A 27,258-nucleotide genomic window follows, 5' to 3' on the forward strand; every position below is an offset into this window, starting at 1 on the left:
GTAAAAGATCCTGAGCCACCTGTCGAAAACAGTAGAAGTTGTTCCCCGATGCCCTGGCAAGATTTCCTCCAGTACTATAAATAGCACCTTGGGACTTCCCTGAAGAGAGGTTACTAGCCTAGTAGGACTAACCTGGTCAATAAAGGAAACAGAAGTAAAATAAACAGGAGAACCAAGCAATGTTAGATTTCAACAGTACTTGATGAGACACTCTTCCAGTGATCTGTTGCTATCACACACATCCTGCCCAGACTGCCACTTATGGAGTACAAAGCTGATGTCTGACTGTGATGGAACATAAAAAAAATATGCACACTACTTCCACAAAGCCAAAATAACTAGTTTTTTTGAACAAATGACAATATTGTCAATCATTTTCATTCACAGATATCTGCTATACTCAGCATTTAAACTAACTTTATTGTTTGACTATACCTCATGTATCAGAATATAATTGAATGAAAATAACAATTGGCTAATCACACACACACACACACACACACACACACACACACACACACACACACACACACACACACGGCTATCAGTTACAGTGACTTGTATGTCTGTGACTGTGCACTTAATATGTTTGATTGTGGTCAAATGAATGAATACAGAACTGCCACATAGAAATGCATCATCTTCTCACTTCACTGCTGTCAGAACACAGGGCAACTGATTGAAAGCTCCCGCACTTTATACATCTAAACATCTGATCACTAAGGAAAAACACTGGAAAGAAATGGTGGGAAAAGAATCAAAATCAGCAACAGCTATTGACTTTGTATACCAAGAAACTTTCTGTAATAACGGGCTTTGTGTTAGCATGCTTTTTTTGGAGGCTATCAAGTCTGTCAGCATTATACAGAGACAGCAGTCCTTATTGATTTGGCAGAAAGAACACAAACTACGAACAGACAAAAATATGACAAAAGAAAATCAAAAATATTCTGCAAAATATGACAAAAGAAAATCAAAAATATTCTGCAAAAACAGGGACAGTGTGGAGAGTTTTCAAAACATAATCCTGTTATTGGTTATCTGACTAGCCATAGCCTGGGCCCTGGGCTCTGAATATGCAATTACAATAATTCTTTACTTTTTATGCTGTGGGTAGCTGCCATTGATGGCTCATCTTTCCCACCTACAGTACCTCAGCCTCCCCCAATTTCTACACCAGTTTTGATTTTGTATACACATGCTTGTCTATTTGTGCAAAACATGTACTCATTGTTTTATAAGTTGAGAAAATTATTTCACCAGTAATCTGTTAAAGGTCTCTTTATGTCAGACATTGGCCTCATAGTTTCTTATACTTCATATTCTTTTCACTTTCTTCAAAACAAATTATACAGTATTTCTACCCTTTCTAGGACACAATAATTAGCACTATGTTTGACTTCTTTCACTTATTTGTAGTCTGCCTGACACTGACTTGAAAACCTTTGTCTTATTTCACATATCCAAACAGAATCAATACATTAAATTGAAACTGAGGTATAGTTTCAACATTGCACTCCTGAGCAGGAAGCCACTTATCCATTAACTCATTTTCCTTATGTGAATAACTTTGTCAGGATGCCAGAGATCTGGAGTTTATGCCAGCGAAAAATAGGGCATAAGGGAGGAAGGCAGATGCACACATGAGCGTAAATAAAATACCTTGTCTTACACTCTGGCAGTAGCAGGCATGCTGCCTGTTAAAAAAAATCTATACTGAAAAAAATAAAATAAGTAAATAAATAAAAAAATTTTCCAGTGCTCGTTCATCCGTACTCATACAGTTACTTTAAACCACCCCCTCCCCCCACTCTACATATCTGAAAAACAGGTCATCAAAGGCTTGTCTAAGGCAAAAAACACAGCCCCTGTGGGACTAGATGGCATCCCAGGCTGTCTTCTAAACAGGCTAAAACATGACTGGAGAACAGCAACAGTTATTCCCCTCCACAAAGGTGGCCTAGCAACAGACCCAGGGAATTACAGACCCGTAAGTCTGACCAGCCTCATCTGTAAGGCCATGAAACGTATCATTATGTACCTCATAAATAAAGACATAGGTGACCCTGAATCCTGCCCAATTTGGCTTTGTCAAGGACAGATCCTACCTGTTAAGTGTGGTGAACTTCTTTGAAAATGTGTCCAGGGCCATTGTCGAGGGTAGATCTGTGCACACAGCATACCTCGACTTGGCAAAGGCTTTCGACACAATCCCACACTCAGGCATTACTAATAAACTTAGCAAACTGAATGTAAACCCCTTCGTTGTAAGATGAGTTGCTAACTGGCTCACAAACCAGGCACACACTATCAGAGTGGGTGACTCCACATCAACCATCAGACCTGTCACCAGTGGGGTGCCACAGGGGTCAGTGCTGGGCCCCCTACTGTTCTGTATATACTTCTCCAAAGTTCAAAGTTCAGGTCAAAACTAAGGAGTTATGGCTGACTAGGTCTGCAGATTACTGCAAACTGGGTGCAATTATTCAGTCCCCAAATGATGTCAGTATACTCCAGGAGGCTTCTTACTCAGACCAACAACTGGTGTCTTAGTCACGGTCTCAAACTATGTGCAGAGAAACGCATCTTCATTCCCATCGGCTCAAACAATGTCCATTCACACTATCAAATTAACAACAATACCCTAAGTACCCACAAAGTGGTAAAGGACTTGGGTACATAAGTTGACCGCAACCTTAACTTTGACCACTATGTGTCTAATGTAGTAAGAAAGGCTTTGTATGTAGCACACTTGATTAGTAAAGGCATTGCCTCAACAGCAAAAAAGGCTGTAACCCCTCTACACTCAGCACTAATCTGACCCATAATTGAGTATAACATCCAGTTCAGTATGACCAATACATAGCACCTGCAGCAACTGGAGAGACCTCAGAGGTTTCTAACAAAGATTATCAAGGGACTCAAGCACGTACCGTACACAGACCGACTAAAGTCCCTGTCACTTTACTCTGTATGATATAGACTTCTTAGGGGAGACTTATGCCTGGCTTACAGAGCAATCTCAGACCCAAACCTGATGAACTTGTTGCATATCTGTAAATCATACGGGACTAGGGCCACCTATTCCAGGGACTTAAGTATGGCCTACAACTTAAACAGGACATGCTGGAGGGACAGACTTATCCCCCAGCGACTGCCATGTCTTTGGAATAGGCTACTTATTCATGTGAAACAGAGCACCTCTATGGCTCTGTTCAAAAGAAACCTGGACAAGCAGATGGGGCACCGCAATTTCTTACCTGGAGTAGCACTCACAACCCTCCTGGACATGGACAGTCATTACTAAATGCAATCTTGGATATTAACCAACATGTCTGTGGCACTACATTGGGGTGAAATGGCTAGGCTTGAAATGACTGATTGGTAGCCTAGTAATCTCCTATAAACCTTTAAGTCTCAGGGTGTCTCTGTCACATGAGACAGCCTGAGCCAGTGGGCAAAACTCTTTGCTGCTTCATTCTGCAACCCAGAGAGATCCTTGTTAAGTGATGCTTCCTCAGTCAACAAAAGTGTGAAAGAGCTCCACGGATTGGTGGAGTAAGTTTGCAGCCAAGCTGTTTTGAAAACAGCTCAGCAAGCAATCTTAGCCATTTTTCTTTTCCATTTTCTTAATTCTTCTTTTTTTTTTAAACACTGCTCGCTTTTCTCAAGGAATTAAGCAGAAAGTCAAGTCAACTTTCTGAATTTTAAAAATAGTTTGTTTTTTTTTTTAATGTGGAGGAGAGAGCTGCAGACAGTACTACGCGATGTCCCATGTCCCTCTCAACCATACCCTTGCAACATCCCTCTGTATGTTGGTATCGTCTGTATATAGCCTCTGGCCAAATGTGTACTTGTTTATTACTTTTTCAGTTTTGTAGGTATCACATGTTCATTGTTATTTCTTGATTTTAAGGAAAGTGCTTGCTAGTGGTTAAAAGTGGAGTGGCAGACCTGTGCTTGTGCATGCTTCTCTGTCTGACGTGTCAGAACAGGTGCCATGTATGAACCAAAATATTGGATCTTCCATATTTTTGGCAATTTCTAATTGGTGGAAAGGATGAACACAACCAAAGGCCTATCAATTTAATCTGATGTGGTAAAAACTTATCTGTTGTATTTTTGAGAAGGCTCTTTGCAGTAGTAGTTGTTTAACTGCTTCACCATCTTCCATTAATGAATGGATTTTCCTGTAAACTAGGCAAGTGCATTATTTTATGTTCTTGTTTGCTTGCCTTAAAAGTTTGAGCACTTAATACATTAAGATCAGTTTGCGAGTGCAGGGATTAGGTGTAGCCTCCTTGTCAGTGTGTGATGTCATAATGTGATGCGTTTAAGGGAGATATTGATAATTGTTCTGAGCGGGACATAAGACAGGAAGGAGATGCCAAGAGTTGAAATCTGAATAGTTATCCACTATAGACTATCACCTAGATCCAACCAGTATGTTAGGTAAATAGCTGTTTTTGCAACTAATTGAATGAAGGAAGACTAGATTAGGTATGTGTTGACCCTAATGAGCACTACACCAAGGTGTACAGACCCAGGTGAAGACTGATCTTAGAGACCTGTTTTGGAATTGGTCCTCATGACATTTATGTACTCCCAGCACTGTTTAGCTGATAAAAAAAAACACATGGATTTTCAAATGCACTTTCCACAACAGAAATTGTTCAAAATCTACAGATAGTTCTATTTTATTAATGATGAAATCATTGAATAATAATAATAATAATACGGATGATTATGATCCAAAACCTGATTTTAGCTAACTTGTTCCATATCTGAGTCATTGGATCATAGGAGATTACTAGGCTATCGACCCAATTCAACCCAATGTAATACCATAGAGGTACTAGTCAATGCCCCAAGATTGCATTTAGTGATCACTGCCCATGTCCAGGAGGGTTATGGGCACGATCCCCGGTAAGAATTTATGTTGTCCCATCCATTTGTCCAGGTTCCTCTTGAACAATGTCATCGAGGTGCTGTGTTTCACATGAATTGGTAGCCTGTTCCAAAGACATGGCAGTCTCTGGGAGATAAATCTGACCCTCCAGTAAGTCCTATTCAAGTCCCAAGAATGGGATAAGAGGGAATTCTGAGTTTTGCTCAGTGTGGGTGGCTTCCACCTAAAATGGACATGCCCAATGTGGGGCTCAAACCCACAACCCTGAGACTGAGTCTCATGCTTTACCGACTGAGTTAGCCGAGCTACTGATTACTGATGTCAAGAAATTTACCTAGAGAGTGGGGAGAGGAAAGCTTGAGAGATGAACCTTGACATCCATCTTGAGAGTGCATAAGTGTTTGTCAACAGAATCCCAACTGTAATTCATAGGTTCACAGGAGATTACTAGGCTAGCAGCTTAAGGTGTCTTACAAGCCTAACCAATGTAACCTGATTTTACCCAGTATATGGCCCTTAGGAGCAAGAGGATGGCATGGATTTGTGCCTGTGCATTGAGTGTCTTACAGATTTTCCCTGTCCATAAGGGACATAGGCACTACCCCAGGTGTGAATTTGTGATTCCCCATCAATTGATCTGAACTGCATTTGAAGAGGGCCAGAGAAAGGCTCTGCTTAATGTGAATAGGAAGCTTGTTCTAAAGAAGGAACAATCTCCAAAGCACATATCTTTCTCTCCAGCATATTTTGTTTGAGTCACTGATTAAGTTTAGATCCCTAGATCGGCTAACTCTTTTCCTGTTTGACTTGCAGATGTGTAGCAGTTCCATCAGGACTGGATTTGTGAGTGCCTTGTAGGTCAGGCATAGGTCACCCCTTAATAGTCAGTAGGAGATAAGAGTAAAGGGATAGGGCTTTTAGTCTATCCGCATAGTTTATGATGTTCTTCGTGTTTCACTGTTGCAGTCATTACATTTGGGGTAATCTGCTGGCAGGTTGCCCTCAGTCTGCCTGAATTCCAAAGTCTTGAGTCCTGCGTCGGTTGCTGTCTTCTCTTCCATGACGTCAGGTCATCAGGGGTATAAAACATGCAGCCAACGCCATTTTCTTTTGTCTTTCTTGCCGCGCGGTGCCCGAAGCAGAAGCATTTCGTAAATGCCGGTCGGCCGACTACTGAAATATTCGAGTTTGAGTTTCAGAACCAAAGTCTTTACTAAAGCTAAGTACCCCGTTGGGGAAACTTTTTTCTTGCTTTTTACCGATGTCAGAAAAAGTTAATAATTGTATTACTTGTGGGAAGCAAATACCTCATAAGGATTTCCATTCATACTGTATTCCTTGCCTAGGCCCTGATCACAACGTGCCTGGCTGTCGGTTTTGTGCTAGATTTAACCAACGCACTATTAAGCGTCAGTATATTTTTGCATCAAAGTATTTTGGAAACAGATTTAACTACCCAGAAATGTCGTCTGATAGCAATCCGACTACCAGAGTACATAAAAATGCAAAGAAAAGGACAGAGAAAGGCAGTCGAGATCCAAAACCGACGACAAAGCTTCTCCTAAGCCAGTCACCAGTTCGCCGGTACTCAGTGAGGTGCTTTCGCAGCCCCTGATACCCACTACCTTCGAGTCACAGGCTTCTGCCGATACCCATGTGGAGTCCAGCATGCCGCAAGATACTCAAGGTATTGGACCGATGGATGCATCTCCCTCGGATGACTCCGGAGCCGCTGAGCAGGCACCGGCTTCTGAGGATGTTTTCAGACCTCAACATTTGTATATCAAACCGACGACAGCTGCAAAACCAAAGACAAAAGCAACTTCTAAAACTAAAAAACTGACGCATGAGCCACGTGCACAGGCCTCTATGCCTAAAAAACAGATGATCAAAATGGCTGAAGACCTTATTACCTTGATCAGGGGTACCCATCCCCCTCCAGATAAGAGGCCTAGGCAAGACACTGATTATGAATCTTCAGATCAGGTTTCTATTTCTTCTGACTCCTCTTCTGATCAGGAATTATCTATACCTCCCTATGAGGATTCTGATGCTGAGGAGTCTATTCCATCTGCATCTCCTCCTGAGGGTTATTCATTTGGAGAAACCTTGCATACTTTGTGGGAGCATTTTCACTGGGAGAGTCAAGACTTCTCAGAATCAAAAAAGAGGCTCAGGGATTTCCTTCTTCTCCCTCAGCACAAGCTTTAGCCATTCCCCCTGTTTTAGACATTGTGGATGATGTGTTTTCGGAGTCAAGCTTGACCCCTGACTCCTTACCACTGGCTCCCAGTAAGCCTGACAAGTATTACAAGGTCCCTGACTCACATAAATTTTTATTTAGAAACCCTGCTGCTGATCCTGAAACTATTTCACAGGGTCCAAAGGGAGTTAAGGCCTCAACAGCAAAAAATCCTACCCCTCTGACAGAGATTCAAGGGCACTGGACAGATGGGGAAAAAAGGTTTATACATTTGCAACCTTGGCAATCAGGACCTTAAACTATCAATTTCATATGCTTAAGTACTAACAACATGTTATGGGATTGCTGAAACAGAAAATCATGTTGATTTCAGAATGTGCAGAAAATAAAGAATTGCAGTAATTATTGCATGCAGCTGAACAAGTTGGAAAGCATACTTTGCAATGTGGTTTTGATTTTTTAGAGGCCTCCTGCAGGGCCGCAGTTACTGGATCTGTGATTAGGAGGCATGCCTGGTTAAAGGAACAAAATTTGTCTGATCACGTTAAAGCTAAATTTCTAGATGCACCTTTACAGCATGATTCTCGATTTGGTATTAAGGCAGAAGAGGTTTTAAAAAAAATGGAAGACAAAGCTAAGTCTATGCAAATTGTTAAAGACTTCTTACAAGTGCAGCCACCAAGATTTAGTAGACACTGGCCTACAAACGATTGGTCCTTTCCTGTGTCAGACAGAGCTCAAAGGGACAAATCCAAACACCCTAAGGGTTCCAGATACCAGGCGCAAAACTCAAACAGGTCAAAGCAATGGGGCGCATCCACCTCCAAATCTGGAGGAGGTAAAGCGCATACCTATGGAAAGCAATCCCAGTGACTTCTCTCTGCCTACACCAAGCACTTATCTTTTGGCAGCACCCATAGGGAGAAAATTAGCACTTTTTGCTCAAAATTGGCCGTTAATAACCCAGGACAAGTGGGTACTAAACATCGTATTACAGGGATACAGATTCCATTTCCACCCTCTGCCAATGGCAATTGGTTGGCCAGATCTGCCAATAAATCAATGGGCAGAGGCACAGAAACAGGTTACGTCCCTCATGGATATGGGGGCCATTCAGACAGTATCAGAACAGGAAAAAGGACAAGTTTTTTACTCAAGACTGTTCTTGGTACCCAGAAAGGACAAGGCCTGGTGGCCAGTACTGGATTTATCGATTTTGAACACATACCTGGACATTCCAAAATTCAAAATGCTGATGTTGCAGCAGCTTCTGCCCATGCTGGGCAAGAATGCTTGGCTGGTGACTTTAGACCTAAAAGAGGCATACCTGCATGTCCCAATAAGACAGTCGTGCAGAAGATACCTCAGATTCAAGGCTGGCTTAATGCATTACCAATTCTCTGCACTGCCCTTTGGCTTATCTACTGCGCCCAGGGTCTTTACAAAGTGCCTGCACCAGTAATTGCATTTTGCAGACAAATAAGTATACAAATATATCCTTACTTGGACAACTGTCTCATTCAAGCAGAGAACAAGGACACTCTTCTTCGACACCTGGTGTTTGTGAAAAGGCTTCTAACATGCCTAGGGTACACAATAAACAAAAATAAATCACAAATGGTACCCTCTCAAAAGAAAACATTCCTGGGTGCAAGCTTGAATACAACTGCCCAGATGGCTTACCTCATGCCAGACAAACAAAGGCAACTGACTGCTTACTTCAAACTGATGGCAACAAAAACCCAGTCTTCTGCAAGACAAATTCTGCAGGCTGTGGGCTTCATGGCACCCTGTATCCTACTAATTCCATATGCAAGACTGCATATGAGGGAACTTCAATGGTACCTAAAAAGTTTATGGAGTCAGCATTCACACAGTCTGGAAACAATGATTCCTCTCATTCCCTGCCTGCAACAGGAGTTTCTATGGTGGGCAAAGGCCTGTCACCAAAACATGGGACGGCCCTTCACTCTACCCCCTGCCAGCCAAACCTTAACAACAGATGCATCAGATTATGTCTGGGGGAGGGGGGCCCACATGGCAGGAAGATGCATTCAGGGCATATGGGCACCAAAACAAATGCATCTACATATCAACCAGAAAGAGATGCTAGCTGTTCAAAATGTCCTAACAGCCTTCAAGGACTTACTTCATCCAGGACAACTACTAATAAGGACGGACAACACCACAGTCATGTGGTATATAAACAAGCAAGGGGGCACACACTCATACCCCCTTTGCAGTTTAGCCATGGCACTGTGGGACACAGCTTTGACCTACCAAATACATCTTCAGGCAATTCCTGCCAGGAAAACAAAACACTCTAGCAGATGATTTAAGCAGAAAACTTATGGATCCTCACGAGTGGAAACTAAATCCACAAGTCTTCAGCGTGATAACAGAGAAATGGGGGAGCCCAGACATAGATCTATTTGCCTCTCCTCAAAATTATCAATTGAAAAGATTCTGCACAAGGACTTATCACAGACAAGCATGGAAAGTGGACGCCCTATCCTTCAGTTGGAAAAACCTATCAGTTTATGTCTTTCCTCCTCTGCCTCTTCTACCCAAGGTCCTCCTAAAAGTCAGACAAGAGAAGCCAAAGATAATATTAATTGCCCCCGACTGGCCCCGCCAATACTGGTACCCAATCAGAAACTTGTCTCAATACCCAGCTTGGACCTTGCCTCAAAGACCACAACTACTGTCCCAGCAAAACAATCAGGTCCTGCACAATCAATTACAGACTCTGAACCTGGCAGCATGGCTAATCATACAAACAACACCTCTCAGTAAAGCTGTGATGGATGTCATTTTGGAAGCCAGAAGGCCTAGTACTAGAAAATCTTATGCTGACAAATGGAAGAGATTCTGTGCTTGGAATCAAGCACAAGGAACTGATACAGCAGAACCAAATATTCCTCAGATATTACAATACTTAACTGAGATGCTTGACAAAGGCCTATCTTTCTCATCAATTAAAATCCATGCCTCTGCCATTTCGGCTCATTACAATACAGAGCCACCAATCTTTTCTCATCCTTTACTAAAGCAGTATCTTAGAGGAGCCAAAATTTTAAGGCCTCCTAGAAGATCACCATTACCTGCATGGGACCTCAATTATGTGTTGGAAAAGCTCACCCTACCTCCATTTGAACCAGCTGCTACCACTGATATAAAGTTCTTATCATGGAAAACAGCTCTGCTACTAGCAATTACTTCAGCAAGAAGAGTTTCAGAGCTACAGGCCCTCATGGCTGTAGAGCCTTTTATCATATTCTACCCAGACAGGGTGTCTCTGAGGACAAATCCTACATTTATACCTAAGGTGGTTTCTAGTGTGGCTCTTAACCAAACAATTCATCTGCCAACCTTTTATCCAAATCCACAGAACAAGGGGGAGAGAATTCTGCATTTCTTGGACGTACACAGACAGCTAAGATTCTACTTGAGCAGGACTAAAGCTCTAAGAAAAACTGAGCAATTACTACTGTTATGCTGCAGGATCAGAAGGAAAGGGTATTTCAAAGCAGACAATTTCAAAGCGGATAAGCCACTGCATCCGTTTCTGCTACTTACACCATGGTAAACCTGTGCCCAAGGGCATTAGGTCTCATTCCACCAGAGCTGCAGCTACTTCAGCAGCCTTTCTCAGACGAGTACCAACCAAAGATATTTTAGAGGCTGCTACTTGGAGTTCTGTTCACACCTTTACAAAGCATTATCATTTGCCTCTCTAAGTCCAGGGCAGGCTTTGCCACTGCAGTTCTGCAAGGCCTTATAGCTGCACCTAATGCTGTTTAGCTCCAGCCTCCCAACCATAGCTTTGGGATTCTACCGAAATGTAATGCCTGCAACAGTGAAACACGAAGAAGATAGTACAGTTGTGTACACTTACCATAAATGTAGATGTTTGAGTGTATTCACTCTTGCAGTCCAGGTTACCTTCCCGCCACCCCCGTCATTCTGAAGTTTATCTTTCCTTCTCTGTCTTCTACAACCTATGTGGTGTATTTGCTTGTAGATGAAGGTAAAGTTTATATGGTTGCATGTATATATATATATATATATATATATAATTTTGCTACCTTTTTGGGGGCAAGAAAAACTAGAGAAAATGGTGTTGGCTACATGTTTTATACCCCTGACGACCTGACGTCATGGAAGAGAAGACAGCAACCGATGCAGGACCCAAGACTTTGGAATTCAGGCCGACTGAGGGCAACCTGCCAGCGGATTACCCCAAATGTAATGACTGCAACAGTGAATACACTCGAACATCTACATTTATGGTAAGTGTACACAACTGTACTTTGTTTACATCCTGTATTTCTTGGATGGAACCTCTGAGGTCACTCCAGCTGCTCTAAGTGCGTAGTCAAGTACACGCCAAATGGTGCACTGTATTTGATTAGTGGTATAATGAGGGCTGAGTGCAGCAGGACTATATTTTCCTTGAATCTGAATGCCATGCCTTTACTTACAAGTTGTGCCACGTAAAATGATTTCCTCACCACTGTGGACACATGACAGTCAAAGTTCAGGTTACTGTATATCTGCGTACCTAGATCTTTCAACTCTGAGTCAATGCTAAGGGGCATGCTATTGATGTTGTAATTTGCAGGGGTATTTGACTTCCCAAAGGATATAATAATGTATTTTTTTGCATTTAGTTTTAGGCCATAGTTCTGGCACCAATCATTTGTCTGATCCAGACCCTCCTGAAATATGTCGACATCATTGGGGGAATCAATGATTGTCCCCAGCTTGCAGTTATCGGCCAACATTGTCATCCAGAGGCCTTCCACATTTGTCTTGACTTCAGAGAAATATATTCCAGACAGGAGTTGTCCCAGTACTGAGCCCAGTAGTAACTAGCCTCTTGCTTGATCTGGATTCACTCACTTTAACCATGTGTCCTGTCTGTGAGCCAGTTGGCTATCCATCTGGTGACATAGGGATTTATGCCCAGTTTTGTTAGTTTATTTGCAATACCTGAATGGTGAATTCTCTGTTGTAAATTTAGCTTCATTTGCTCTGATGTACTATTGGTTACAATGTTTAAAAAAATGTAGGAGTATAAAGTGTTTTGCAACTTTTTAAGTCGTGTAACACTTAGGCCACACAGACAGCAGCCAGTATTTAACCCTACCACTGATGGGCAGTCTTAAAAGCTGTTAACTACTTCAGTCTGCATTTTTTTTTCATTTTGTTGTTGTTTGGCAGCAAGAAGTGTCTTACAGTATTTAAAATTGTTTGCAAGTATGCATAATAAATATTATGCATCTCTTTGACATCAGAAAGGTGCATAACAAGATTATCTTCTGCCCATTATGAGAACATAATCAGCACACTTCATGTAGTACAGTAACAATCATACACTTCACAATTTGTGTCCTGTTTAGAATGCTTTCTTTGCCTCATGCCTAGTCACTTGAGGCATTTAATCTCATGAAGACAAGCCCAGTCATGTTTATTGACTCTCTTCCTATTGTCACCTTTGTCACCCTGTTTGTCACAGAAGGCTACAGTCTCACATTCTGTGTAATCTTCATTGTTATATACTAAACATGCAGCCTAGTTGGCCATTGAGAAGGCTGGCCAGCTTAAGACCAGTATATTTATGAAGCATTAACTCTCAAAATCAAGAAAGTCCTACTATATATCCCAGGGGTGAATTTACAAGTGCCCATCCAGTTATCAGGACTCGTCTTAAGAATAGCTAGTATGCTGCTTTGTTTCATATTGTAGCTGTTGAGTACTTAAGTAGTTAGTCCTCAAGGTGAAGTACAACACAGAAGGATGCACTATGCTCATATAGGTTCATAGGTAAGTACTGGGCTACCTGCCCTTGTGGGCCATTTTAAGCCTAGCCAGTTTCCCTTTTTGTTGCTCAAATGAACTTATCCCATTTGGTTTGAGATTGGCCTTACCCATCCCATGGTCAATACTTCTATATTACCCCCAATGAAAATAACTGGCATCATACCATAGATAATTTGAGAGGACTCATGCATGGGATAAAGCAATTAGGAGCTGTCTCTGCCCATTAGTAGTACAGGGGGCAGTCCTAGGGTAATTTTTTTTACCTTTCCATAGATTCAAGTTGCACTTGAATATGGACAGGGATGAATTTTGTTTTATGTGGATGGGGAGTCTATTCCAGATCAGCAGTATCCTCTGCAAGATACACTTGTCCCTCCAAAGCATTCTCTTGATGTTGTAAAAGAGGTTTACATTCCTAGACTGAGTATTTCTGATGCCATTTGATTTGCCAATAAGCAGTAAATCCATCAGTATTGGGCAGAGGATGCCTTGTATGGCAGAAACAGATCACCTCTTAGCAGTCTGTAGAATACTGAGTGTAGTGACAGGGCTTTGAGTTGGTCCATCTAGGACATGTTGTTTAGGCCTTGTATCCTTTTAGTAAGGTATTTATGTGGCCATTCCAGTTGCATGTGTCTGGACAGAACCATGCCAAAGGGGCATTATATTCAACGACTGGCCTAATGAAGGCTGAGTAAAGGAGAAAAATGACATGCCTAAATCGAGACACAATCCCTTTGTTTATAAGCTGTGCAGTATAGAAGGACTTACAACAATGGACACATGTTGGTCAAAAGTTAAGTCACTGTCCACATATGTTCCCAAATCTGGAACAAACAGGTCAACTCGTAGGGGTGTATTGTTAATGTGTTAGCTTCCTGGGATAAATGACTTCCCAAATGATACAATAATGCAGTTTTAATATTTAGTTTAAGTCCGTGATTTTGGCACCAGTTATTTATTTGGAATATAGCTATTTTCATTGTATGATGAGCCTTTGAAGAACTTCACCAACACGCAGATTTTTTTTTCTGGCCTGCAATATATCATACAGTCTGGTTACTGGCTAACTGAGCAATTTGCCTGATCTCTTTCCAGAACTCTCACACCTTTTTGTTGTTGCTGTTGTGAGGCTGATGACCTGATAATGTCTAGAATTTAAAAATCATTTTATGCTGACTGATTTCATTGAACTATGTGAGTAGCTTCTTTTGGACCAACTATGAAATATGCTTGCTGTGTTTTATATTACAGAGCTTTGCTCTTTTTCAAGTCCGCCATTTTATAGTGCTCTAAGGTTAAAGTATATGGCTTGCCCATATTTTTTATTTGCTTCTTAACTTTATTTTTCCCAGGGAACACCTTGGTAACCCTTGAACACAGTTGCTTCTGTATCAGTTGTACATGTCTGCACATATTGCTTAGTTCAGTTAACACATTTAATGGTATTTTCTATTTTTGTTATTTAATGTGACCTGTTTGAGATGTAGCATTTGTTTGGAATCCTGTTTTTGCACATTACATGTGAGCATAATAGAAGATAAATGCAAAAAGTTCTCATTTATTAAGCAAGAAATTGGCTTTGGAGAGATTTGAACCCAAGTGAAATATTTTCTCAGGATGGAAGTTTAGTTGCAGACAGAGAAGACCTTTTTTATGTGCCATAGAAACTTCTCCAAGGAAAGCAGAATGTACTGTTTTTTAACTAAAGGCTTCAGTAGTGCATGAGCACATCACCTTGGCATTTATTGTGACACCATCTTGTGTAATTTTAAGTAAGGGATTGGGTACAAATGAAGATGTTTGTCTGTTTGTTTACTGGGTACAGGAATGATCCAATGGGACACATTTCAGCCACAACCCAAAACAAAAAATTACAAAACAAACTGTATTCATAAAAATAGCAAATCTGCATAATAATTTATTCAAGTTATGCAATAAACGAAGCACAGTTTGCACATAAGTAAGTTATACAGTGTGTGGAAGTATCAAGTTACAGAGAAGCATATGGCATTGTGAAGAAACATCTAACCACATCTTTAATATTGAAAGGCAAATTAAGAAGCACACACATTTTTTTTCTTCCCAAACAAAGCTTTAACAGTTAGAGAGGGAAAGTAAAGGAGTAGTTAAGGAGAAGGGGGTTGAAGTAGGCAAAGAATGAATGAAAGAAACAAGAATAAGGTGATCTTTGTCAAATGTGGGTGAGTAGATGATACCAATTGAAACTGATGTTTCTAATTACCTTTGCAGGAAGAATACCACAAAAGAGGCTTCACTGAGGTGGCTTCACCCAACATCTATAACACCAGGCTGTGGGAGACCTCTGGGCATTGGCTACACTACAGTGAAAACATGTTCTCCTTTGAAGCTGAAAAAGAAATGTTTGCTCTGAAGCCCATGAACTGCCCAGGTCACTGGTGCGTTTTTAAGTTGTTCAATAGTACATTTTACAATGCTGTCTCTGCAGCTTATTTTACTGTATTACTTAAAGTTTAGTGAAAAAATACAAATCCTGAGATGACCAACAAGTTGTCTACCATATGTAGAAAGATTGTAATTAGACACACACGTGTACATGTCCAAAAATGTGTATAATTAAAAAAATGTTGATTTGGTTAATGAATGGATTTCAAACTTGTGGCCCTCAGGCCTCAAACAGCCCTCAAACAAACAACTCTTGGTTAAGGAAGTTAATTTACTGTTGTTTTTAGCTGTGTTGACCATCCTTCTTTTTTATTTTTAAGACTGGTCCTAAGAGGAGTTTGCTAGTTCCCGTTCAGCAGTCCTAGTCATTTGACTTTGAGACTCCTGGTTTCATAGTACTGTTAAATATTCATACACCTATCTCCCATGCCTTTGCTCAGCTTCATATCAGCATTAATTGTAGATTGAGGGCTGATATTTTAATGAAGCAGCATCACCTTTCATAGGATCATAGGATGTTACTAGGCTAACAGTCTTAGAGCCTTTTTAAGCCTAGCCATTCATGCCCTAATTCTAAATGGCCACAGACTATAACAGCTTTGGTTTTAGTACATACCTGCTCCTTAGGGCATCAACAAACTGCAAATTCACCCATGGCTTGTCACCTGTGGCTGTTTTGGACAGAGGCAATTTTCCATCCTTTGGTCAAAATTATGTTTGAATGGGCTTAGGGGTGAGCTCTGTTTTACATGAATAGGGAGTTTGTTCCAGAGAAGGGGTAATCTCTAAAATGCATACCTGTCTCTTAAACATGTTTTGTTTATGTTCCACATGAAGTTTACATCCTTTGAGTAATTCTAGTGCTGTCTGTTTTGTGAATGTGTAACAGATCCATCAGGGCTGGATCAGAGAATACCTTGTATGTTAAGCATTGATTGCCCCTCAGCAGTCTGTAGGAGACCGAGTACAAGGGCAGGAATTTAAGGTAGTCTGCATAAGCCATATTATTTAAACCCTGTATTCTGTTAGTGAGGAATATCTATGGCTGATCCAGCTGTTGCAAATGCCTGGTCAGGTACATGCCGAAGGGTGCATTGTACTCCATTATTGGTCTAATGAGGGCCAAGTATAGTGGAACTATGATCTCCTTAGATTTGGATGCCATGCCTTTACTTAATAAGTTGCTGCATGTAGAAGGATTGATGATGTTCTTGTTTCACTGTTGCAGTCATTACATTTGGGTAATCTGCTGGCAGGTTGCCCTCAGTCGGCCTGAATATCAAAGTCTTAGGTCATGCATCGGTTGCTGTCTCCTCTTCCATGACGTCAGGTCGTCAGGGGTATAAAACATGCAGCCGACGCCATTTTATTCTGTCTTTCTTGCTGCTCAGTGCCTGAAGCAGAAGCGATTCGCAAGTGCCAGTCGGCCGACTCCTGTAATTTTCGCATTCGAGTTTCAGAACCGAAGTCTTCAATTAAAGCTAAGTACCCCATTGGGGAAACTTTTTCTTGCTCCTTACCGATGTCAGTTTGTTTGTTTGTGTCTTTCAGCTTTTCCTGGTTAGGGGTCACCACAGCGGAACTCCAGTCCGCTAATGATTGGCAGTAGAGTTTACGTGCTGGCTTGCCAGGCCTAAAGCACAACCTTCCACGAAGGAACGCCCATTCACGCATGTCGCCACACAGAAGACGCTCTAACTGAGGATCGAACGGGCAACGTCTGTGAGGCGTCAACGCTACCGCAGCACCACCACCGCAGTAAAAGTTAATAATTGCATTACTTGTGGGAAGCAAATACCTCATAAGGTTTTTCATTTGTACTATATTCCTTGCCTAGGCCCAGATCATAATGTGCCTTCCTGTCGGTTTAGTGCTAGATTTAACCAACGCCCTATTAAGCATCGGTATATTTTTGATTCAAAATATTTTGGATCCAGATTTAATTACCCTGAAATGTCGTCAGATAGCAATCCGACTACTGGAGTTCACAAAAAATGCAAAGAAAAAGACAGAGACAGACCGTCGAGGTCCAAAACCGATGACAAAGCTTCTCCTAAGCCAGTCGCCGGTTCGTCGGTACTCAGTGAGGCGCTTTCGCAGCCCCTGATACCCGCTACTTTTGAGTCACAGGCCTCTACCAAGACCCATGCGGAGTCCGGTATGCCGTGGGATTCTCAGAGTATTGAACCCTTGGATGTCTCTCCCTCGGATGGGTCCGGAGCCGCTGAGCAGGCACTGGCTTCTGAGGGTGTTTTCAGGCCTCAACATTTCTATATAAAACCGACGCCAGCTTCAAAAACAACTGCTAAGTCTAAAAAAAAACGATGCATGAGCCACGTGCTCAGGCCTCTATGCCTAAAAAACAGATGATCAAAATGGCTGAGGACTTAATTACCTTGATCAGGGGTTCCCAACCCCCCCCTGCTAAGAGGCCTAGGCAAGACACTGATTATGAATCTTCAGATCAGGTTTCTATTTCCTCTGATTCCTCTTCTGATCAGGAATTTTCTATACTTCCCTATGAGGATTCAGATGCAGAAGAATCCATCCCATGTGCATCTCCTCCTGAGGATTATTCTTTTGGAGAAATCTTGCATACTTTAAGGGAACATTTTCATTGGGAGAGTCAGGATTTCTCTGAATCAAAAAAGAGGCTTAGGGATTTCCTTGTTCTTCCTCGGCATAGGCCTTTGGCTATACCTCCTGTATTAGACATTGTTGATGATGTGTTTTCAGAATCAAGCATGGCTCCCGATTCCCTACCTCCGGCTCCTAGTAAGCCAGACAAATATTACAGGGTTCCTGACTCCCACAAATTTTATTCAAAAATCCTGCTGCTGATCCTGAAACCATCTCAGAGGGTCCCAAAGGTGTAAAGGCCTCTACAGCCAAAAATCCTACCCCCTCTGATAGAGCTTCCAGGGCACTGGATAGATGGGGAAAGAAGGTTTGTACGTCTGCAACCTTGGCAATTAGGACCTTAAACTGCCAGTTTCATATGCTTAAATATCAACAGCATGTTATGGGCTTATTGAAACAAAAAATGATGTTGATTTCTGATTGTGTAGAAAATAAAGAATTACAGGAATTATTGCATGCAGCAGAACAGGTTGGAAAGCATACTTTGCAATGTGGTTTTGATTCCTTGGAGGCCTCTTGCAGGGCCACAGTTACTGGATCTATGATTAGAAGACATGCCTGGCTCAAGGAGCAAAATCTGCCTGATCATGTTAAAGCTAAATTGTTGGATGCACCTTTACAGCATGTGTTTGGTAATAAGGCAGAAGAGGTTTTAAAGAAAATGGAAGACAAAGCTAAATCTATGCAAACTGTAAAAGATTTCTTACAAGTGCAGCCACCCAGATTCAGTAGGCACTGGCCTACTAAAAATTGTTCCTTTCCTGTGTCCAACAGAGCCTCACAAGGCAAATCCAGGTGCTCAAAAGGCTCAAGATACCAATCACAGGGTTCTTACAGGTCAAAGCAATGGGGTGCCTCTACCTCCAAATCTGGAGGAAACAAAGCACAACCCTACAGTAAGCAGTCTCATTGACCTCCCTCTACCATCACCAAGCACTTATCTTGTGGCAGCCCCCTTGGGGGGAAAATTAGCACTTCATGCTCAAAATTGGCATCTAATTACCCAGGACAAGTGAGTATTAAACTTAGTATCCCAGGGGTACAGATTTCATTTCCATACTTTGTCAATTCCAAACGGTTGGCCAGATCTGCCACAAAATCAATGGGCAGATACTCAGAAACACATTATGTCCCTCATGGATATGGGGGCTATTCAACCAGTACCAGAACAGGAAAAAGGACAAGGTTTTTATTCAAGACTGTTCCTGGTACCCAGAAAAGACGATGCCTGGCATCCAGTACTGGACTTATCGATTTTGAACACGTTCTTGGACAATTCAAAATGCTGACTTTACAACAGCTACTGCCCATGCTGGGTAAGAGCACTTGGTTAGTGACTCTAGACTTAAAAGAGGCATACCTGCATATCCCAATAAGGGAATTGTGCAGAAGATACCTCCGCTTCAAGGCAGGTTTTATGCATTACCAATTCTCTGCACTGCCCTTTGGCTTATCTACTGCACCCAGGGTCTTTACAAAGTGCCTGGCACCAGTAATTGCATTTTGCAGACAAAGAAGCATACAAATTTATCCTTACTTGGACGACCATCTCATTCAAGCAGAAAACAAGGACATTCTTCTTCAACATCTGGCATTTGTAAAAAGGCTTCTAACATGCCTAGGGTACACAATAAACGAAAAGAAATCACAACTGGTACCCTCTCAAAAAATTACATTCCTGGGTGCAAGCTTGAATACAACTGCCCAGACGGCTTATCTTACGCCAGACAAACAAAGGCAGCTGACTATATACTTCAAACAGATGGCAACAAAAACCCAGTTATCTGCAAGACAAATTCTGCAGGCTTTGGGGTTCATGGCATCCTGCATTCTACTAATTCCATATGCAAGACTGCATATGAGGAAACTTCAATGGTATCTAAAAAGTTTAAGGAGTCAACATCATCACAGTCTGGAAACTGATTCCTCTCATTCCCTGCCTACAACAGGAGTTTCTTTGGTGGGCAGAGACATGTCACCAAAACAAGGGACAGTCTTTCACTCTACCCCCTGCCACCCAAACCCAAACTACAGACACATCAAACTACGCTTGGGGGGGGGCCCACCTGGCGGGGCGATGCATTCAGGGCATATGGACCCAAAACAAATGCATCTGCATATCAACCAGAAAGAGATTGCTAGCTGTTCAGAATGCCCTGACAGCCTTCAATGACTTACTTCATCCAGGACAACTACTGATAAAGACGGACAACACCATGGTTATGTGGTACATAAACAAGCAGGGGTCTACACATTCCTACCCCTTTGCAGAGTAGCCATGGCATTGTGGGGACACAGCCTTGACTTACCAAGTACATCTTCAAGCACAATTGCTGCCAGGAAAACAAAATACTCTGGCAAACAACGTAAGCAGAAATCTTATGGACCCTCACAAGTGGAAACTGGATCCACACATCTTCAGCATGGTAACACAGAAATGGGGGAGCCCAGACATAGATCTGTTTGCCTCTTCCCAAAATTATCAACTGGACAAATTCTGTACAAGGACTTATCACAGACCAGCATGGAAAGTGGATGTCCTATCCTTCAGTTGGAAAAACCTATCAGTCTACGCCTTTCCTCCTCTGCCTCTTCTCCCCAAGGTTTACTAAAGGTCAGACAGGAAAAAACAAAAATGATCCTAATTGCCCCGGACTGGCCTCGCCAGCACTGGCACCCAATTCTAAGGAATATGTCTCAACTCCCTCCTTGGTACTTGCCTCAAATACCTCATCTACTGTCTCAATAGACCAATCAAATTCTGCACACTCGGCTCCAAACTCTGAACCTGGCAGCATGGCTGATCACGTAATTATTCAAACAACACCTCTCAGTAAATCTGTGATGGATGTCATTTTGGAAGCCAAAAGGCCTAGTACTAGAAAATCTTATGCTGATAAATGGAAGAGATTCTGTGCTTGGAACCAAGCCCAAGGGACGGACACCGCAAAACCAAATATTCCTCAGATTTTACAATACTTGACTGAGATGCTTGACAAGGGCCTATCTTTTTCTTCAATAAAAATCCATGCCTCTGCCATCTCGGCTCATTACAACACGGAGCCTCCCATCTTTTCTCATCCTCTGCTAAAACAGTATCTTAGACGGGCCAAAAATGTAAGGCCTCCCAGAAGTTCACCAACTCCTGCATTGCACCTCAATTTTGTGCTGGAAAAACTCACCCTGCCTCCTTTTGAACCAGCAGCTACTGCGGATATAAAGTTTTTATCTTGGAAAATAGCTTTCCTTTTGGCAATCACTTCAGCAAGAAGGGTTTCAAAACTACAGGCCCTCATGGCTGTGGAGCCTTTTATTACATTTTACCCGGACAGGGTGTCCCTCAGGACCAATCCTTCCTTTATGCCTAAGGTGGTATCCAGTGTGGCTCTTAACCAAACTATTCACCTGCCAACATTTTACCCAAATCCGCAGAACAAGAGGGAGCGGATTCTGCATTCATTGGACGTACACAGACAACTAAGATTCTACTTAAACAGGACTAAATTTCTAAGAAAGTCTGAGCAACTACTGGTGGGATTTGCTGTAGGATCAGGGGGGAAGGCTATATTAAAGCAGACTGTTTCTAAGTGGATAAGCCATTGCATTCATTTCTGCTACTTGCATCATGGTAAACCAGTGCCCAAGGGAATCGGGTCACATTAAACCAGGGCTGCCTCTACCAGGACAGGCTTTGCCACTGCAGTTTTGCAGGGCCTTATAGCTGCTCCTAATGCTATTTAGCTCCATCCTCCCATCCATAGCTTTGGGATTCTACCCAAATGTAATGACTGCAACAGTGAAACAGTACAGTTGTGTATACGTACCATAAATTTAGATGTTCAAGTGTATTCACTGTTGCAGTCAGGGTTACCCACCCGCCATCCCCCTTTTTTCTAGAACTTCTCTTTCCTTCACTATATTCTAAAGCCTTTGTGGTGTATTTGCTTTTAGATGAAGGTAAAGTTTATGTTGCTAAAAGTGCATTTACTTATATATTGCTGTTTTTATATATATATATATATATATATATATATATATATATATATATATATATGTGTGTGTGTGTGTGTGTGTGTGTGTGTGTATATTTGCTCCCCATTTGAGGGGCACCTGACATCTGGGGCAAGAAAAACTGAATAAAATGGCGTAGGCTGCATGTTTTATACCCCTGATGACCTGACGTCATGGAAGAGGAGACAGCAACCGACGCAGGACCTAAGACTTTGATATTCAGGCCGACTGAGGGCAACCTGCCAGCAGATTACCCAAATGTAATGACTGCAACAGTGAATACACTCAAACATCTACATTTATGGTAAGTGTACACAACTGTACTTTTTCACTACCATGGATACGTGTTGATCAAAGTTCAGGTTGCTGTCAACCTGAGTTCCCAAGTCCCTTACCCCTAGGTATACTCTTAAGGGAATGTTATCAAAGCTGTAATTTGCAGGGGTGGTCATCTTCCCAAAGGGTATAATTATGCATTTTTTATTGAGTTTTTAGGCCTTGGTTATAGGACCTGTTGTCAGACCCTCCTGGAGGATACCTACATCTTTGGGAGATTTAATGATTGCACCCAGCTTGCAGTTATCAGCACATTTGGTCAGCCAAAAGGCCCTCTAGATTTGTCTTGACTTCAGAGATGTATATTCCAAACAGAAGAGGTCTCAGTATCAAGCCCTGTGGGGCACCACTGGTAACAGGCCTTTTGGTGGAGGTGGATTCCCCCATCCTAACTTCATGTGTTGTATCTGTGAGCCATTTGGCTATCCATTGGGTGATATACAAACTTACAAACTTATGCCTAAATTTGTAAGTTTGTCTGTAATAATGAGTGAGGTATTGTGTCAAATACCTTTGCCAGGTCAAGGTAGGCAGCATGTACAGTTTTGCCCTTTTCCATAGCTCTAGTGAACTTCTCAAAGATGTCCTCCAGGTTTTAGTAGGCATACTCTACCCTTGATGAAACCAGACTGAGATGGGGTCCATTCACTGCATTCTGAATGTTGAGAAAACTATGTTAAATTCATATTTTGTTTGTTTATTTATTAATTTGTTTTTTTTATGTATTTTGTTTATTTATTTTACCATTTGTTAACAAGACTTAAGCATTGGTCCGAGGACCCTTTTCAGGCAAATCCCGGGCCATACAAGCAAGAAAAACAGCACAGAAAATATATACCACAAATCAGTAATGGAAAAAAATCACAACAACATTTTTCAGTATAATAAGCACACAAATATGTTATTTGAGAATGAGAGAAGAAGTGGAGCCTAGCCTAGAACCAAGGATAGCACTGAGGAAAATGAAGCCATGGAAAGCAGCAGGCTCAGATGAGGTCACAGCAGATATGATAAAGATGCTGGGTGAGATAGAAATGGCTTCTGAAGGTACTCCTAGCAGTGTAGAGAGAAAGGCGCATCCCAGATGACTGGAGAATAAGCATACGCGTGCCACTGTATAAGAACAAAGTGGACATACACAACTGTGGGCAGCACAGAGGTGTAAAACTCCTATCACACTACATGAAAGTTTTGGAGAGGGTGATTGATAAACGGATATACAGAGTAGTAGAATGTAAGATGGGAGATGAGCACTTCGGATTCCGATCAGGATGCAGCACAACTGACCCAATGTTTGCAGTGAGACAGATAGTTGAGAAGAAGCTAGAGATGAGGAAAGAGTTCAACTGGACATTCCTAGAACTGGAGAAAGCATATCACAAGGTCCCAAGAAAGCTGATCTGGGCAGTACTGCATTTTTTTTAAGTCCCAGAAACATTGGCAGAATTAGTGCAGGCTATGTACAAGGACCCAGTGACTCAAGTACGAACAGTGTTCGGTCTCACATAGGGGATCCCAGTGGGAGTGGGTGTATGCCAGGGCTCATCTGTGAGCCAATTGCTATTCGTACTGGTGATGGACTACATTAGCAAACAGGTTGGAGGGGACAGATCAACAGAGTTACTGTATGCAGACAATGTGGCATTACAGGCAGACTCTGAGCAAGAACTTCAGCAAAGGTTAGAGGAATGTAATGCAGGACTGAAGGCACGTGGATGAAACTAACCACAGATAAGACCATGGTAATGGCAGCAAATTGGGGAAATCAGAAGAAGCTGAGAATTGAGAGAGAAGGGAAGATAGTGGAACAGGTAAATAGCTTCACGTATGTGGGAGGGGTGGATGAGGAGAATGGAAGTTTGAATGAAGAGGTCAAAACTAGAATCAGAGGGGCTGCAGCAAACTGGCATAGAGTCTCAGGTATAGTCTATGACAGAAGAATGCCAAAGAAGCTGAAAAGTAAGGTGTACAAGGCAGTGGTGCGACCAATACTATGGTACAGAAACCTGGGCAGTAAAGGCAGAGCAGATGAAGAAGCTAGAGGTGATGGAAATGAAGAGCCTGAGAAGGGTGGTAGGATGCACACTGTGGGACAGACAAAATGAGGATATAAGAGCAGAAGCCAAAGTAGCTCCAATTGCAGAAAAGATCAAAGAAAACAGATTATGGTGGTTCAAACGTGCAGAAAAGCAGAAGACAATCTGTTGAAGAAGGTAAGCAGAAACGAGGATGTCCAGCAAAGAGGTGGATGGGATTGTGTGAAAGAAGATCTCCAATAGTCACACATGAGTGTTGAAGAAGGCAGGAGACTGGCACTGAATCGAGAAAGATGGCAACAGTTAACACGATATCCCGAACCCATGTAGAAAATGGGAAAATGGGGGCTGATGATGATGACATTATCTGAGGCAAATATAACTGGCTAGATAGCTTACAGAGTGTTTTTTTTTTTAACAGTAATTATTGCTTCAACAACCACTGTTTCTTTAACACCTTTATTGAATTATCACATAAGACGTAGGCAAACATACATGTATATAAATGAAAACAAACCATATTAACATATTCCCAGTTGCAAACATTGTACATCACGTGTATTCTTTTGTATAGTTCTCGTCAATCCAACATTACATAAGTTGATCAATTCCCGTCTTCCCTTAAACCTCACTCCTCTTTCAAAACATTATTCTGTGAGTATTGTTCCCATAGTTTCTATTTTTTTTTTTACGTAATCTGCTCCTTCTCTTTTTTAAAGATCCAGCCTCCATTTCTTTTATCTCTGTTACAATATTAAATACTTTAAATACAGTTGGTTTACACTTTGAGTTTAATTTTCTATTAATTGTTTTTTGGTAACCACCAGAATTAAACTTAATAAAGCCTTACTATGTCTACGCAATTCAGATCCTGTATCCCATCTCAGACAACCAGTGAATTTTATGCATTTTTCTGTTTGCTAGAGTATGTCTTTATGCTATTGAAATGCCTTTAGGACACCATAAGAGTTTATGTATAGCAAGCCATGCACCTTTATAGATGGATTATGGTAAATACATCTAAGTTAGGGTCATCATAGTGATCACTGCTATAGTAAGATTCTCTTATCCATGAGAATTTATCACAGGCAAATTTGTACTCCTTTGATGCAATTTACAGAGCTTTTCAGTCATCCCCAGCTCACCCCCCCCCCTCTTTTTTTGTCACATGAAGCAATTGATTGTTCGTCTGTCAGTTACTTCTAGGTGACTTCCAAAAAGAAGTACTCCCATTTTGGACATTTTTCGTTGTCAATTTGCTGACTTTGCTTGAAGTTCATTATTGCATGGATTGTTGCTTTTTCAGGTCAATAATATTCCTGGAAAAGATACTAAATGCACCTGTGGACTGATTCCTCAAAAAGAATACAATTTGCTGCAACTTCTGGTCCCTTTACTGCCTGAGTGAGAACTGTTAGTCACCAACTGTGAGCACTGCACTGCATTTAACAAGAAAATGCTCATTCACCAAACCCAGACTCTTCAAACTTTTTTTGAATAAGGAAGTTTCTGGCATTAACACAAGGGACATCCCCACCCCCAATTACTGGCCAAATAACATATGGGCAGGGAGTGAGAGGCTTTAGTAACCCACTGAGTACCTGATCCAGTAAGGCATTGTGTTATTCACCCCCTGGTTCCACCACTTACTTAGCTGCATTCCTAACTATCTTGACTGGTTTTAAAGCATACAGTGAGATTTTTGACCAGTAGTTCTAGCCACTTCCATTACAAGTCATTGAGTGACAATTTCCAGAAGAAGGAAGTCTCAAAACACAACTCGCCAAAAATAAACTATGTGAAAAAAAGAAAAAAACAGTAAGCTTGCAGCTGGACAACCGAGCTGCAGTCCATGCGTGTGTGGAGAGGGGACAAGTCCCCACAATCCATATATACCAACTCCATGGTTGCACAAAATCAAAGAAGGCTGAAATCACTCAAAATAAAATAATTTTGAAATATTGAAACAGCTGTCGTTGTTTGTCTGACGTGAGATAAGCCATCTGGGCCGTTGTATTCAAGCTGGCCAGGAATATTATGTTTTGTGAGGACACTAGTTTTGATTTCTTTTCGTTTACTGTGTACCCTAGGCAACTTAGAAGGTGTTTGACAAATGCCAGATGCTGTAAAAGAATGTCCTTGCTTTCTGCTTGAATAAGACAGTCGTCCACGTATGGATATATTTGAATTCCTCTTTGTCTGCAGTATGCAATTACTGGTGCCAGGCATTTTGTGAAGACCCTGGGCGCAGTAGATAAGCCAAAGGGCAGTGCAGAGAATTGGTAATGCGTTGAACCTGCAATGAATCGGAGGTATCTTCTGCAATTTTGTCTGATAGGGACATGCAGGTATGCCTCCTTGAGGTCCAAAGTGACTAGCCAAGCATTCTTGCCCAGCATGGGAAGAAGCCGCTGTAGTGTTAGCATCTTGAATTTTGGTACTTGCAGATAGGTGTTCAGAATTGAAAGATCCAGAATGGGTCTCCATGTTTTGTCCTTTCTTGGAACTAGGAAGAGTCTTGAGTAAAATCCTTATCCTTGCTCCTGTGTAGGTACCTGTTGAATGGCTCTCATGTTCATGAGAGCTGTAATTTGTTTTTGTGCCTCTGCCCATTGATTTGGTGGCAGGTTTGGCATTCCTTTGATCCTTGGTAAGGTATGAAAGTGGAATCTGTATCCTTGACAATGTTTAGAACCCATTTGTTTTTTGTGATGATGCGCCAGTTGTCTGCAAAAAATGCTAGTTTTCCTCCCAAGGGTGTTGCCAGGAGAGATTTGCTTGGTAGTTTGAGGATAGAGTCATTGTGTCTGCCTTCTGCTAGCTTGGGGCCTGTCTTCTCCTCCTTTCTGGGTAGCAGAACCCCATTGGTG

General features: G+C 41.7%; 1 protein-coding gene across 1 annotated transcript in view; it reads left to right on the top strand.

Moving 5' to 3' along the window:
* The window catches only part of LOC122795693 (threonine--tRNA ligase 1, cytoplasmic-like), an 846,051-nt gene that overhangs the window by 497,009 nt on the left and 321,784 nt on the right, over positions 1-27,258 (top strand). The window contains exon 10 of the mRNA XM_044063990.1: positions 15,192-15,358. Within this exon, the coding sequence (XP_043919925.1) occupies positions 15,192-15,358 (167 nt within the window). The remainder of the gene's footprint in view (positions 1-15,191; positions 15,359-27,258) is intronic.

The sequence above is a fragment of the Protopterus annectens genome, chromosome 2.part2, assembly GCF_019279795.1.
Source record: "Protopterus annectens isolate FY-2018-M chromosome 2.part2, PAN1.0, whole genome shotgun sequence".
NCBI lineage: Eukaryota > Metazoa > Chordata > Ceratodontiformes > Protopteridae > Protopterus > Protopterus annectens.